At 42.4% G+C, this 15,146-nt stretch overlaps 2 protein-coding genes across 2 annotated transcripts; both read right to left on the bottom strand.

Moving 5' to 3' along the window:
* Window positions 1–105: 105 nt before the first annotated feature.
* Window positions 106–8,133, bottom strand: sergef (secretion regulating guanine nucleotide exchange factor). Its single transcript, XM_086209190.1, has 11 exons — window positions 8,034–8,133; window positions 7,645–7,783; window positions 6,963–7,115; window positions 6,389–6,483; window positions 6,198–6,258; window positions 5,993–6,106; window positions 5,835–5,897; window positions 5,221–5,379; window positions 4,971–5,137; window positions 3,707–3,743; window positions 106–1,282 (listed from the first exon to the last, which is right to left on the bottom strand). Exons 1-11 carry the CDS (start codon window positions 8,082–8,084, stop codon window positions 1,023–1,025), a joined length of 1,299 nt encoding a protein of 432 aa, XP_086065316.1. The 5' UTR covers window positions 8,085–8,133; the 3' UTR covers window positions 106–1,022.
* A 572-nt stretch (window positions 8,134–8,705) lies between these two features.
* Window positions 8,706–14,517, bottom strand: tph1a (tryptophan hydroxylase 1 (tryptophan 5-monooxygenase) a). The gene is made up of 11 exons (XM_086209187.1): window positions 14,315–14,517; window positions 12,149–12,280; window positions 11,839–12,022; window positions 11,353–11,453; window positions 11,194–11,261; window positions 10,921–11,117; window positions 10,692–10,827; window positions 10,473–10,599; window positions 10,276–10,371; window positions 9,701–9,834; window positions 8,706–9,579 (listed from the first exon to the last, which is right to left on the bottom strand). Exons 1-11 carry the CDS (start codon window positions 14,402–14,404, stop codon window positions 9,405–9,407), a joined length of 1,440 nt encoding a protein of 479 aa, XP_086065313.1. The 5' UTR covers window positions 14,405–14,517; the 3' UTR covers window positions 8,706–9,404.
* Between the last annotated feature and the right edge of the window lie 629 nt (window positions 14,518–15,146).

The raw sequence follows: 15,146 nt of genomic DNA, 5'->3' as shown, positions 1-15,146 counted from the left end.
TTTGTGAAGGGATTTTTGGTGTCTTTTCTGTAAAACACAGATAAGACTTGTAAAATAAATAGTGATAAATAAATAATAATTTTAAAAAAAACAACAGAGATATGATCATTTTTCAGTGAATGTCGATTTATTATTTTTTAAGCTAATCCAGGTAAAAACCCATTAACTTAACTTTCATTATTGCATAATTTCAATACCTTGTTGTCTTTATTCAACTTGCATAATGGTGCTATAAAATAAAACATCTCATTAAAAACAGTAAATAAATAAAATGCAAATATATTCTTGAGTCTATAACCTGAGTCCTGCCGTTGCCCTTGACCTGCAGTTGCTCCCTGGGTGCTGCACTGCAGATGCCCACTGCTAATAAATATGCAAGTTGGGTCAAATGTAGCGGACAAATATCCTCAAGAGGGATTAATTAAGTGGATGTGAAAATGGTGCCAAAAGACAAAAGAAGAATTCATCCCGGACAGAATATAAATAAGTGATGGATAGTTGTTAAATAAAAATGTGACCACGGTAAATCATTTGATGACATAAGAGTTCCAGTGTGTAGGAAGGACATCAGAGATTGACTGCCTCTCAACACTCAAGATCACAGCAATAAAAGTGCTGACATGGAAAGATGGAGCGATAGCGCCAGTCTAGCACATCCCTCACATGATCCTTTACAGGCTCATTCAAGGAGGACATACGTGACAGGTGCAGCTGGAGCCGTAGGCATGGCCGTGTCCTGCAAAGCTGTTGGTCCAAACATGTCCATCAAACTGACGGGATGGTCAGAGAAATGATGGCCTCTGTCCATATGAAACATATTTCAACGTATGTCCCACAACATGACAGTATTTATGACACGTTAGACACGTAGACTTTCACCAGCTGACTGCTCAAGGAGCTCTGGTAAAATTATCAAAAAGGTGAGAGTTGCTCATATTCATATATAAAATAATCACCTTTGGACTTTACACAGGTCTGATGAGCCGGTTGTAAATCAGACTGAAGTGTGTTCATTCACAAAGTCACTGCATTTCTGAGCACTCGTCTCTGTCATGTGCTGAATAAACGTCCCTGCCCTGATGTAACTGGAGTGGCGTCTGTGCAGAGTTTTGTCTTTTGTCTTCGCCAGTCATCACAGCGCATACTGCCATAGAATGTCCGGCTCCACAGCCGACGAGAAGAGGTCTGAGACCAGGGACGAGCTGTGGCTCAAAGACATCGGCCTGCAAACCGTCACCGCACATTCCGTGTTCGTTCCAGCCCCAGGAGAGGAGAGACCCCCCTGAAAAGGAGAGGGGCCAGGGGTCAGTGAAGCTGACAGAGCAGAGACAGGTCTGCAGCACTGTAGCATGTGAGCTAACAATAGCAGCCTGTAGAAAAAAGGAATGGTGCACAAAACAAATAAAACAAACAGAACTTGCACACAAGATCTCTCTGTTCTTCACACTTCAGCCAGTGATAAAGCCTCCCTGCTCTTCACAGCTGGTGAGCTTGTTAGTGGGTGTGGTCAGGTCTGCATCACCGAGGAAACACGTGCCATGGCAACACAGTTACCTAATAGGCTCCATTGCCATGGCAACAGAAGCGCGCTTGCTTTCTCAAGGGTAACACATCTTCAAGCTTCCCCCATCTGACAGTTGTGCGTCTTTCATGCTATGTCTCTTCATTCCCTCTCATTCATCGAGGGTCTTCTTTGTCTTTCAGCATTTGGGCTCGTCTCTAAAATCTGCAGTATCAAAGATTTGGATTCCCCGACGGAGACATATGCTTTTGCCAGTTAACTGACCACGATATCATGCCAGCAGCTTATGTCAGTGTGACAATCTGCCAGCTACAGCTTTTGCATTACAGACACGCAGCCCTGCCATTAAGATACTATCATTTATACTTTTATAACTGTTAGTATTTCTCTCCTCCTCTCATTAAGATTATTCAATAATGCCCTGGTTTTAATTTATGAGGGAATTTATTTTGTTGAAGTGTTTTGTTCATTGGGAGGAAAGCCTTATTTTGGTGCTGTGCTTAATTCATGGACTCGCCGACTGGAGTACAGCACATCAGTGTTTCCATGGTAACAAAGTGCAGCACATTCTGCACAACAACAAAAGGATAGAAATCAAGACTCTGAAACCAAAAGCATTTCTTGTAAACACATCCTGTCGCTGGGTTTTCATATTCGACAGTTTAAAATGTCACTCCTAATTAACCATTCCACAGTTGGTGCATTTTATTAATTGAGTGATTACGTCATACTTGAAGAACGCGTGAAAAATGTTTGTCACTGCTGTTCAAAACGTTCACATTAACAACAAATCTCTCCTCAGATTGGAGGAGCTGTGCCAACAGCCCCCTTCGGCCTGTCTCCCACTTCTGACCATCGATGATGAATTTCATACATGAGGAGCACTTACTCAGGTGCAAATGGGCAGGGGCTGAGCAGGCAACAGATATCATAACCACCAAGCAATGCTCTCGGTTCCTTTCTGCCTGACCTACTTCAGCACCAGAAATAGCAGCACTCAGGTCTCTGCTTCCAATCCTGTTTTGCTATTTCATTGCTCCTGCAACCGCGCTCAAGACAGGAGGAAGCGAAGAGAGCATGGCAGCGGAGAGGGGTGCAGGAGGTTCACATGAGTACGCCCGTTACTTGTCATGCTTCCTCAGCCCATAACTACCTTCTGAGAAGTCATTTGTGCGAACTGTAATCGTGGCAGGCAGTAGGCGGTGACAGATTCCTGATTTTAATAGCCAGTTAAATGTTTAAATTGGTCAGAAATTTCAAATGGATGGCCATTTGCTTTTCAATGCCTGCATGTCCTGTTTCCTCTTTGAATGGAACCCTATGGCTGTGTTTTAACGCTCATCTGTGGCCTTTTATATTCATGCTGGTGTAAAAACTGGGTCAGTGTTCAAAATTTAATTCGAGAGATTTAATTTCTAAAATGTTTTACAGTGCTAGTTGACTATGGGAAAAGCAGGAGACTTTCAGCAAGGCTGGAAAGAAGAGGAGCACACTTAATCACTTTGTAAATTTGATGAGGAAGCACAAATACTCGAATATGTCAGTGTTTGTTGAGTACTCATTGTGTGACTGCTGTGTTTATCTTCTGATCATGTGTGGATAAAGGGACATTGCTTTCCAAACATTCAACTGGAAAAACATGCCTGTAAATCTGTGTGTGGTTAATTCAGCTCTCTTAAAGGCCTGTTTGTGTAATTGATTCTGTCAGTGATACCCATCTTACCATGCTGTAATTACTTCCTGATGCAAAGGCCACAGAGCAATGAGCTAACCTCAGAAATCCTCTGTAGCATGACCAGAAGGATTACGGATATTTTGCACCGGTGTTCACCTGTAATATATTAGACAGGTTCTGTACTAATTCTTAGGACAGGTGAGGAGACTCTTCTACGAGTATTCCCTTTTCTTTTATGTAGTCAAGAGACATGTCAGGTCATAAGTGGAGTCCCATGTTTCAGCTGATTGTATTTACTGAAGCTAATTTTCTCAAATTATCTTAGCTCTATTCTCTGAAGCCTCCTTTCTCTCATTGCCGTACACATCAGCTTTGAAGTCACATCCTTAAGATGCACTTTCTCGCAAACCATGCAGGTTTAGCAAACCTAGAAGTTCTTTGATTAGGATAATGACGTCTAAAAAAGAAATGAATAGAAAACATAATTTTAGTTTTTAGAGAATACTCACCTAGGATGGCAAGGTTGTGTTCAGATCCACATGCAACCTGCAGAGAAGGAGAAGTGTTTCAACTGTACACTGGAAGCAGACAATTTTAATAAATGTGATACTTAAAAATTGTTAAGCCAACAGAGCGATACTTTGTAACTTAATTCCCAACTGAAATAAAATTACATGTTTCAAACATAGTCATTCAACTTTTATTCAGAGCTGCTTAAATGTCTGTGCCAAGTGGAAATCCCATTAGTGAGTTCATCTGTAAATACATTAAAAAGTCAAGCAGAACACTTGCAAGCTGTTTCATAGAAGCTCACACACACACCACTGGCTTGTCCACAAGAGTTAATGTTCATGATGGCTTCTGCTGATTTTATAATTTCATGGGAAATTTTTCTCTTTCAGCGACTCATAACTGCTACTAAAATTAAGTGACACATTGCTGAAATCTATAAAACTCAAGCTCTAAACGATGAGACGGAGATCTGTAGACGTTTTTATAGATTACTGATGTAGTAATATAAGTAATTCAATTATGTGCCTCTGTGCTCGTAGGGTTTTGTCTGCTCATTGTCCTTTACAGTTTTGATTAAGCATGCAAATACTGCTCGTACATCCAGTGACTCCTCCTTATGATCCCAGGCCTCATAAAAACATGACAGTTTACTAAATATTGACTCTGAGCACACACACTGGGCTGGGCTGGGCTGAGAGATTCATAGTTCACTCAGCTAATCCATCTTACCTTTAGCTTCACACACATACAGTGACAAGACGCTGACATATGCTAGTGCTGATGCAATGATCTGTGTACATGAGAGGTATGGTACAGAGCTTGCCCTTGCCCGTCCCTGACATCCACTTTACAGCCAACTCTCTCCTGCCATACCTCAGCCATTTAGACTACAGGTCAACTGCAGCAATCCACTCATGTTAAGCTATAATTGCCCTTACTGGAGAGGAGGCCAGTGCCTTTACTAAATGTTAATGGTTCTCTTCTATCTGGTGGATTATGGATATGTGCTGTGCATGCTATATCTAGAGAGGTAAATCATGAGGACCCTGCTCACAGTGGGTATGATCTCACTCAGTGGCTCTGTTTCAACCACTTCAGAGCAACTTTAACCAACCTTTTTTCATTGATGGATCTCTGCCTCCCCCTGCTGGACGAACTAGAGACTTTCTCACTGCCACAATAATCTCTTTAATACCTCAACTGCAACTGCAACTGCAACATCTTAACAGCTGTGACATAGAATGTCATGAGACATCTTACCTGCGTTGCACCATAAAGGGCTTTAACCTCAGCTGGGGGGTAAACCTGGCTGCCACCTGCTGCTGATGCTGGTACAGCAGACTGGTGTTCTGGGTTCTGACTGGTTGAAAGCGGCCGACCCAGCTGTCCATAATTACCTCTGCCCCATGTGAACACTCTCCCACTCTCTGAAAAAGATTACCTCACTCATCTAAGGCAATGACCTATTCAAACTGGTTAGTAACATACATAACATGTTATTGTGCCTCACTTGTTCGGGCAACAACGTGAGTCCAGCCGCTGCGCACATTTCTAACTTTCTCTCCACCCAGCATTGAGTGTCTCAGCAGAGTTGGGGTGGACAAAAAGGGCTCTGTGGTAGCCAGCTGGCCATGCTTGTTGCTTCCCCAGAGAAACAAATCACCCTCTCCTGCACACAAGACGGGAAGGACATTAACTCTTCATTCAACGGAGGCAGCGACAGCAAGCCGGACAGCAGGTCCTGGTCCGCTCAATGCAAGACGGACTGATGGCAAGACAGAGAACTTAAATGCATATCTGATTCCAAATTTTGTGCAACATCTCTGATATCTATCATACTGTAGTTCTTTACTGTAAACAACTCTGAGAGTTTGTACTCTTCAGGCCTTCGTAAAAACTTTTTTTTTTTTTTTTGCTTGACTAGGAACTTCCATCTGTTGTTATTTCCAAGGGGACTCCAGGGAGCAATTGCTTCTGGTACAAATGTCTCCTGCAGCAGGGAATTTCTGGAGTTGAGAAACTGATATGACTGTTTTCTCCAAGTCAGTGGGCCACACTCATGCTAAATGGACCAAACATAACAAGGATGCAGCATAATGACTATTATTTGTGCTGATACAATACCTGTGAGGCAGACACAGTGTGCTGAGCCAGCAGTTACAAAGCATGACTTCTTCTTATCCAGACCTAAAACATGGACAAGGGAATCTTGTCCTCAGTCATCAGATAAAACAATACAACAGCATAAATCCCTTGGGGCCAATAAAGATGTAAGTACTTACCTGGTACCAGAGAGGGCACCTTTGAGCTGAGGTGTGACGGCACAGGGAGTGGACTGAGTGTTCTCTTGGCAAGGCTGAAAAGACCCGTCCCCCACTGGTACACACAGCCTGAGTCTGAAGGACAAAAATGAGGATGAATAGAGAATGAGGATGAGTGGATTAACTGTGAAATGACGACACTGAGCAGTTAACAGCGTAAACCTACCAGTAACAGCGAGTGAGTGTCTAAGTCCTGCAGCTACACTCACCACTGGCTCCTTCAGACTCTGAAAACAAGCAGCATTAGGATGTAAGCCTCAAAGACACCGATCACGAGTTGAATGCAGGGATGTAGCTGTTTTGACCCTTCATGGTATATTTGATAAAGATAAAGGACAGCGGCTAAGGTGTACTCACCTCAATGCTAAGTACATCTGCAGAGTGTGTCACTGTCTGCCCAATACCCAGTTGACCAAACACATTGGAGCCACACGCCAATAATTTACCGCAATCTGTCAGTGGGTCATGACAACATGAGAAAAACACGGACATGAGAAAAACATAGTGAAATACCAGGGGGCACCCCGTCTTGGCCCATACCTCTGTCTAGGTGTCTCTACTCCACTTACAAAGAACTGAGTATGACATCATCAGATGAAATCCATCCACAGCTTTTGAGCTGTTGTGCTAACAGTCAGTCAGATGAAAACACTCTTGAGGTTGGATGGAAGGTCATTCCAGGGTCCCTCTGTATTTCAATTTTCCATTTTTTTTTTGTCTAATCAAGTGCAAAGACAGAAATATCTTCGCTTCTAGAAGAATTTTCCTCCATTTCGTAATGACAAACTGCATGATGACATTAATGTTATTTACAGTTTGGGAGCTGGTGTTTACAGTCATTCCACTATAATAAGAGTGTGGTATTAGGATGTCGGTCAGGTGATTGTCCACCAGCGTCACTTCCTGATGTGAAATGGTGCTCATTGCTCACCTGTGAGAAGAAGAGTAAAATCCCACCCACAGGCTACGTTTGTAACCCTCCGATTCAAGCCGGGGCAGAGCTGAAGTGTTGAGATGTTTGCAGTATGACCAAGTCCCAGCTGGCCTCTGTGATTCTGTCCACACACAAACACCTCTCCATTCTCTGTCCAACACAAAAGACATAATATTCACTCAACAGTTATTACCCTGAAAGACAGGACAGAAACATGCACATACACATTTACAATTCTACTGTACTGTGCAATCTATTTGGAAACTTGAGTATAAAACTGCGTGATGCTGAGAGTTGTAGTTTTTCTTTCTCTCTTAGTTTTATGGGAAGATGTCTAACTGGATATCTTAGCCGTTGACATCAATTCTGTCCTATAATCCCACGTGGCCTGGGCTGTGTGGCTGCATTAACCAGCAAAAAACAACAAAACAAAGCTGACGATATATCCCTTCACTTCAGCCACCTTAACAAGTTTCAGCGGGGTAATCTCAGCTGTAACTGAACAAATGTATGACGGTCCCAGTCTATTCAGAACTGTAACCGTACCAAATTTGGTCAGGAGGGGGAGCCCGATGATTTGGAAGGAATAACAGACTCACTTTGTGACGCTGAACACGCTAACAGGCGAACTGACATTTTTAAAGAAAAGCAAAAAGTAAGTGAACAATCAGTAACCTACCGGTGACAAGCACAGAGTGCCCCCCTCCGCCGGTCAGAGTCCGGACTGTTCTGTCCTGAAGAGCCGCGGTATTAGAGAGCCGGGGCACTGACTGGTCCTCCTCATGTCCCTGTCCCAGTTGCCCGTAGCTGTTGGCTCCCTAACAGACATATTTGTCACGTATTAACTGTAATGGACCAGTATATGAATGAGGTCCCATTAACACAACCCCACCGGCTCCTGACGCCACGACTCTGATTATGAAGTCCCTTCTCTCGCTCGCAAGGGTTAGCAAAAGTGCTACACAAACGCATCGTCACTCAGCTGTTGGTGAGTAAGTTATTAAAATTCTTAAAAGTACAGGGGCACACACGTCATAACGTGTAAATGGTGAGAAGCGACGAACTTACCCACACAAGTAAACTAAACTCCGGCCGCGAAATCTTCTCTGTCTTTTCCATGGATAATCAGTATCTAAGTCATGGTTCACGACACTGTCGTGAAGCAGGGGCTCACAGCCGTATGAAGGAACGGACTGACTCTTATAAATTAAAGTTTTTTGTGTTTTGATTGAAATGAAATGATCAAAAATAATACCGAATCAACTTAAATATGACGCATATTAGTTCAAAGTAGGAGTTCCGTGCTTTGTTAAGTCTTTTTACGAGGCGACACGCCAACAACGTCTAAAATACTTGATTTCTGAACGGGGTTTGGATTTGTCTGATTGACCAGATGAAGTTTTACTTGGCAAAACTCCTTAGGTTATATAGTATTAGGCTACATAAGTTGTCCCAGCTTCGGTGCAGATTTGGCCTTTAGTTTGTATTAATAAAAACCCCATGTGTTAGATGTATATCCCTCATAAATGCTATGATTTACAACTGGGGTGGGGGTGAGGGGGTGATTAGTTGTATTTGGTTTTTCTCTTTTAAATTAGTGGATTTAAACCCCCAGGTTAACAGAACACTTATTCTTCCTGTCCCAACTGAGCATAAACATCAAGTCATAACTGGATGACCATCTGGATGACCATCCTTCGAAGGCAAGTTTCAGGTAAGATTCTGACACAGTGTGAAGACACAATGCACATTTTATTTTGTCAATAGTTTGATACATAGCCTACTCATAATGTCTATTTATCTTTACAGTAGAAAAATAACGTTTGATTTCAGGAGTGCTATAATTATATTCACTTCAAGAGGAGGTATTCAAAATTATCACTGTAAAATAAACAGGTTGGGATGCATGGGCCTAATCTGTGTTAATCAGTCAGGAAAATACTCATTTATAACACCAGTTTTCACTTTCATAATTTGCCCCAAAAGCACACAAAAAGTAATACATACACCAAAAGAATACAAAGGTATTTTATACATTATCACTGAGGTGAGGAATATTAAATTTAAAGGAGAGGAACAAAATGAATTACAAAAAAGGAACATGACATCACATGATCATATACAACAGCAGAGTCAACAATAAGAGGAGGAGCCATTCCTGTGCTTGTAAAAGTTGGTGATATATTTGTACTAAAGCACACTAACAGAAGCTATTTGAAGCAGCTGTTTGGGTTTGTGCAATTCAGCAGAGATACCTGTGGCTATAGAAAATGTGCCTTTGTAAACTGTATAAGCCAAATGCCATGCAGGGGGACAACAGGGTGTCTTTGCCAAAAGCAGTGCACATTCATCGTACTGATGAAGGGTGGCACACAAGCAGCATCTCTACAGCGGTGTTTGGAGATGACACAGCATGTGGTGATGGACTGTCAGTGGCAGTCAGACGCCCAGCTGCTTGTTCAGCCGGCTGAGGGCGTCACCGACGATGTCAAGCTCATGTCGAAGTTCTTCCACCACGCTGTTGATGCTGGGAGTGTCTTTTAGCACATCCACGCTCTGGGTGTAGGGGTTGTATCGTACTGTGAAGGGACGCTTGATGGTCTTGGCAAACTCCCTGAAACAGACATCAAATTAATTCAGATTTAGAGTCAAAAAGTGTGATTTGTTGATCATTTTCAACGTAGAATATCACAGTTGCTTATTTGCTGTAAGAATACCCATCAAACTGAACTCACCTCATCTTGACTTTGGCCTCCTCAAAGCTGTCTGACACAAAGTAGACATCCTGAAATGTTGTGATGATGCATTCTTGTTTAGAAGTAACTTTAGGGTCAAAAGGCATTATCCTTGCATTTCCAGAGAGCGCATGCTGTAAGACAGAAACATGACAAACACACACTTAGTAAGCAGTGGCACACACACTTGATTAAATCTGCTTTGTCGCGTGACAAAGTTACAGGTTCAGGTCCTTTATCAAGTGTCTTTTTTTTGTCAAAATGATATGGGACCTGGAAGGATTAGATTCTTCATTTGAAGCAGCTGTTTGGATTTGTGCAATTTCTTTGTGCCCAAGATATTCATCATGGTATGACAGCGTTTTTAGATTTAGATTGATTGTGTGTATGTGATAAACATACACACCAGACATAGTTTATATTCCATGATAATTCATATGTTTCATGGTGCATGATTAGAATGTTAGTGAGGGGAGACCTATGTTAGTATCTCAAGAGGGGCTGGCTTCTGATTGGCTTCTGATATTATTTTTCCCATAGCACCCAGCCATAATTTCAGGAGTTACTGTCTGTACCTTCAGCTCACTGATGGAGGACAGCAGTCCTGCCCCGTATGCTCGCAGCTGCCCTTCTTGTTTGCATAGGCCGAACTCCACCGTGAAGAAATAGCACTGTGACACAAGAGTAATCAGCAATTATTCCAGTTCATAGATAATAACACATCATTCCTGATGCTGATTTGATTGAATCTGCCTTCAGCAACATCACTCACTGTGGCTAATTTCTGAACAGAGTCATCGGAGGCCCCGAGTGAAGCGAGACCGATCTCCTGAGAGAACTGGGCAAAGCTGGGCTCAGCCAGAAGTGGGACGTGGCCCAGCAGCTCATGGCACGTGTCCCTTGATAATGAAAGAAAACAGAAGGTTTGAACCGGAGGTTTTGTTTGAGCCTTGGTATTTCTTTTCTCTAGGCAGTGCTGCTTATGACTCACGGCTCTGGAGTGTATAAGGGGTCGGAGCTGTGCCGCACATACTGGGTACAGTGGAAAACCCGGAAGGCCAAACCAGCCAGGAAGTCTCGGGGGGAAAGGTAACCTGCCACAGGCCTGATGGTAAATCCAGTACGTTCTGAGAAGAAAAACACCCACGAGTGAGTGGCTGCATTTACAAAGCTGCAAAAATCAATGGTAAATACGTTTGTGTTTGATAAATGAAAGCTACCTCTGAGGAAGCGTGAGACGTCCTCCAGTTGAGGAATGTTGTCCTCCCGACATTCACAGTATTTGGACAGCAGTGGCAGGTTCTTTAGGTATTCCCGACAGGCGTGGGTGGGGTACAACTTGTTGAGCTCCCTGTACACAACACCCCATGTCTTCACCTCTTCCTCAGTGAACTCTATACGAGGAATGGGATCCCCACTGAAACAAAACAGAGAAGTCCTCTAAGTGTCAAGCCAAAATGTCACAGATTTCTAAACTAATCTCCGTTACTTACTGTTTATAGGCCATGGCGAGGTCAGCAAAGTACTTTCTCCTTTTGCGGTACACGTTGTCCTTGAATCCCTGTCGAAATGAAAACACCAAGACTTGAGAATGGTTTCATTTAGAGAAGTTTACCACGTAATCACCCAGCTTTGCTCAACCCTACACGTACCGGATGGTCAGCATCCAACTCTGAGCCGTACATCAGAACACGGTTAGCACACTTGTCCAAGTCGGAGATTTTCTTCGGAAACCACGGTACATTATACATATCTGAGAAGAGAAAAAGGTTCAGGTCCATCGCTCCTCTTCCTGCTCATCAAACAGAGCAAAACAACTTGATAAGGCAGTAGGTTGTTTGTTTAAACAGATTTTCCCTTTATGTTTGAGATATTGGTGTGATATCACTTTGATCATCTGGTGTCATATATTTTCTCATCAGCTATTTACGCTCTACTAGTTTTAATCTGGTATTAATTGACCTTGTTGGGCCTTATTCCTCAAATCATATATTTGTTTCTAGGTCTTCCCTCCATGTTTGTAATCTGTTAACTAATCTATTAACTCCTACACTTCTGGTATCTTTTTGATCATCGTTTTTCCAAGTTAGATTTTCCTCTTATCAGAACTGTAGCGTCTGATCTCGTGTTTTTCTTACCTTCCTCTTGTAGACAGGAGTTATCCGGAGGTTCCATATCTACCACGTTCACATGTTTCCGCAGCAGCTGGATTATTTCATTCAGTTGTTCGTGGTTGCTGTCGCAGTCCACAAATATTTCAAACTCAGAGTTGCGTCTTTTGGATTTTCTGGACTCTATGTGTACAAGGTTGACATGGTTTTCCTGCAGTAAACAATGAGATTCTTGTTACCGTCACTACCTCAATCACCTGAACGAACCGACTTTGCGATGAATTACAGTCAATAACAGAAATATGAAGAGGTGGTAGAGTGATAACTTGGTTCCTACTTGGAAGAGTTTCAGCGCCTTTACAAGTCCTCCCACTTCATTCTTGAGGGAAAATATTATAGTTGCTCTCCCTTTCTGTGGTGCGTTCTTCTCACTGTTTTCTTCAATTTTTGTGAAGGTTGATTTGTTTATCTAAAAAAAACATAACAAGAACAAACAAAGTTGATCATGGTCAGATTGCTATGTGTTAACTAATCAGACTCACTCACTCTGTAAATTCATCTGACAAGACAATAACTGACAGTGTGAAAATATATCTGATCATTCATATGTAACAACTACAGCCGACCTGGAAAATTACATCATTTCCCTTTCCTTGTTTCTGTTAGTTAAAGCCTAACAACAACATGTTAGCCTGTAGTAAGCAAATGACTTCAAGTGGTATTCTGCATACTTTCACTAACTGAAACTTTATGGCTTTATGAACCTTAAATTGCAGCTGCTCACATTTGCTCAGCGTAATTATTTCTTTTTGTGATTGTGAAACTTTTTAACTTTTAAAAAAAAAATGCCATGAAAGATAATAATAAGAATAATAAGAATAACTGCTACAAGAATTCAATGAAGCCAGCGCATGCATTTCCCGTGACTGAAGCATAGCTCAGGACAGGCGATGACGTGAATGCACAACTTCTAATCACTTAAGAGCATCTAGCATCTCAAAATCCCATGCGCGTTATGCATCAAAGACATATGAAGCAATAAGAAACAGGGCGGAGCTGCTGGTCAAAAAATATATCAATCACCTTGAAAACAAACACCCACAAAGACGCTACATAGCCTGAGGTTTCGCGCAGGGTGCTGAGATTAGCGGTCCACCCCGCCTGCTGCTCCGCTTCAGCACCCGGGACAGCGCTCTCGCGGTGACGCAGCGCTATACGCGCGCGCTGCTCACGCCAGGGGAAAATTCGCGTAATCCCGCTTCAGAAGCTTTTAGAAACTGGATGAAACGCGCCAACAAACCAAGAAACTGCAGATTAGGATGAAGTCTGCAGTGTACCATTAAAAAAATGTTGTTGTTTTTTTACATCATTATCCGCTAATTTCCTACAAAACTAATTTACGTTATATTTTCTCCAACCCGCAAGAATCGATTCAATTCACTCTGCTTACCACATTTCGCCCTTCAAGTATGGTATAAACAACCCGACAGGCCAGTTTTCGGTGAATCCTTGTCGGTAGAATCCCTGAAAGCATTAGTGTTTTGAGTGGATCAGGTCGCTTCTCGGGGTCAACGCTTTGCGTCTCGGTTTAACGAAGATGAACTTGTCTCTGTCTCCAGGAATCGCCTTACAGCAATCGCATTTAGACAGCAGGGAAGCCTATTATTAGCCCCCTGGATGATGAGCTCTCCCCAGACATTAGGCAGCGGTTAATCTCTCTAAAGTGGGTTGATTTTACGCACGCCTGTCCCTCATTATTACATCCCGTTACTCCCTTCGGTCTCAATTTAATTTAACGCCGCAGAGATTTATAATCAATTTTAACACACACACACACACACACACACACACACACACACACACACACACACACACACACACAATCAAGTCAGCTGGTTTTCGAATTTCCACATTTTCATTTGCAGCGGTGGCGCACCTCCTCTATTATTCCAGCGTCTTTTTTCACGTTTTCTTGCGCGAAAGATATTGATCAGTGCCGCTTAATGCGCAGGCGAGGAGTAGCATGAAAATAACAGGTGTTCACTGTTGAAATCCTAGAGGAAGGTCACCGGCACGGCACGTGGGATTGTCTTCTACTCCCATTGAAGCAATGGGATTATTAGATTTCTGTTCAGGCCCATTTAGGTAAAACTAAAACATGACAAACAAATGATGCAATGAAACGAGACGAACACGGTTTTAGAAAGTTCCTTGCTTTTCTTTCTCCGTGAACCCGTGGAGGAGAACACGGGCCCTGCAGGTTCACCGCTTTATCTTTTATCTTTCCCGTCGTTTACAATGGAAATTAGTGACGGATGAGGTTCCCGGTGAGTGACGTGCATCAATAAAACAGCTACATTTAATCCGCGTTTATTCATTCATCCTGTGACCCGGATGTTCTTTTATTTAAAAAAAAAATACCATACAAGAAAACATCCTCCCGCTACACAAGCTCATTCAGTTAACTTGAAATCATACAAAGTAATGCATTTTATTTTCTTACCTCATTGTTCAGAAGTTTTTCTTCAAAGCCAATATTCATTGAGTCAAAAGATCTCCCTCTTCGTGGTCCCTCGATTTTATTTGAGTACATCTTAAAGTGCTGCTGTTTTCCTGTCTAATTTATTTTCGTCCGTGTGTGTTGATTACTGAAATAACGTCCGTTATGCAAAGTGGGTCTGTCTACCCCGAGAAGCAGCGCGCCTTCCTATTTAACCACAGGGAGGAAATAGGAGGGGGCTCAGGAGAGCAATAATCTCACCCACAGCAGCAAATGGAAGAAGAGCACCATTGCTCACGTAGAATTTGGGAAATATCTATCTTGTATTTTTCCTCCAGCTTCAATGACATCACACACATATCCTGATTTTGAGGGACGGACACGTGTGAATTTTATGGTTGCAGTTATCATCCTTTGCAAGAAAAACACGTTACATAATATCAGTCATTGATTTAAATGATGACTTAATTGCTGCTATTTATTAATGAAATAAAGAAAATGTGCAACCTCTCTGAGACCAGAGGAGCAGGTCCCCACATTGATCTGACTGCACTACAACCTCCTGTTGGCACAAGCAGTTAATTCTTCTAGTTTGTTGACACTTTAAGATTTGGAAGAGGTCAAGGTTTAAGAGGATTCTAGTGTAGCCCACCTGCCCTCATTGTACAGTGATCCCAACGTGCCCCCCTTTTTTTTTCAAAATCCTTTCCCCTGCACTGTAAGCACCTCTGGGTTCTGGTGCACATGACATATCTAATCTGCATGTTTTCCTTTCTTTAACACCGTGAGCCTTTTAATAAGATCAAGACAATCAGTAGGAAAGGCCTCTCAGATG

Source organism: Aulostomus chinensis, chromosome 7 (assembly GCF_037954235.1).
Source record: "Aulostomus chinensis isolate RoL2024-O1b breed Wild chromosome 7, RoL_Achi_v1.0, whole genome shotgun sequence".
In the NCBI taxonomy this organism is placed as follows: domain Eukaryota; kingdom Metazoa; phylum Chordata; class Actinopteri; order Syngnathiformes; family Aulostomidae; genus Aulostomus; species Aulostomus chinensis.
Note: the sequence above shows the minus strand (reverse complement) of the source record. Positions and strands in the feature narration are given on the sequence as shown.

What these genes read in the sequence shown, in the direction of transcription:
- tph1a (XM_086209187.1), bottom strand. Translation starts at nt 14,404, where the DNA reads ATGTACTCAAATAAAATCGAGGGACCACGAAGAGGGAGATCTTTTGAC. An exon ending in CTCCTGTCTACAAGAGGAAG is followed by an intron (nt 11,454 to 11,838) that starts GTAAGAAAAACA and finishes TTCTCTTCTCAG; the next exon opens with ATATGTATAATGTACCGTGG. An exon ending in CTGTTCAGAAATTAGCCACA is followed by an intron (nt 10,372 to 10,472) that starts GTGAGTGATGTT and finishes CTTGTGTCACAG; the next exon opens with TGCTATTTCTTCACGGTGGA.
- sergef (XM_086209190.1), bottom strand. Translation starts at nt 8,084, where the DNA reads ATGGAAAAGACAGAGAAGATTTCGCGGCCGGAGTTTAGTTTACTTGTG. An exon ending in TCACGTTGTTGCCCGAACAA is followed by an intron (nt 5,138 to 5,220) that starts GTGAGGCACAAT and finishes AATCTTTTTCAG; the next exon opens with AGAGTGGGAGAGTGTTCACA. An exon ending in ACACAACCTTGCCATCCTAG is followed by an intron (nt 1,283 to 3,706) that starts GTGAGTATTCTC and finishes TCTCCTTTTCAG; the next exon opens with GGGGGTCTCTCCTCTCCTGG.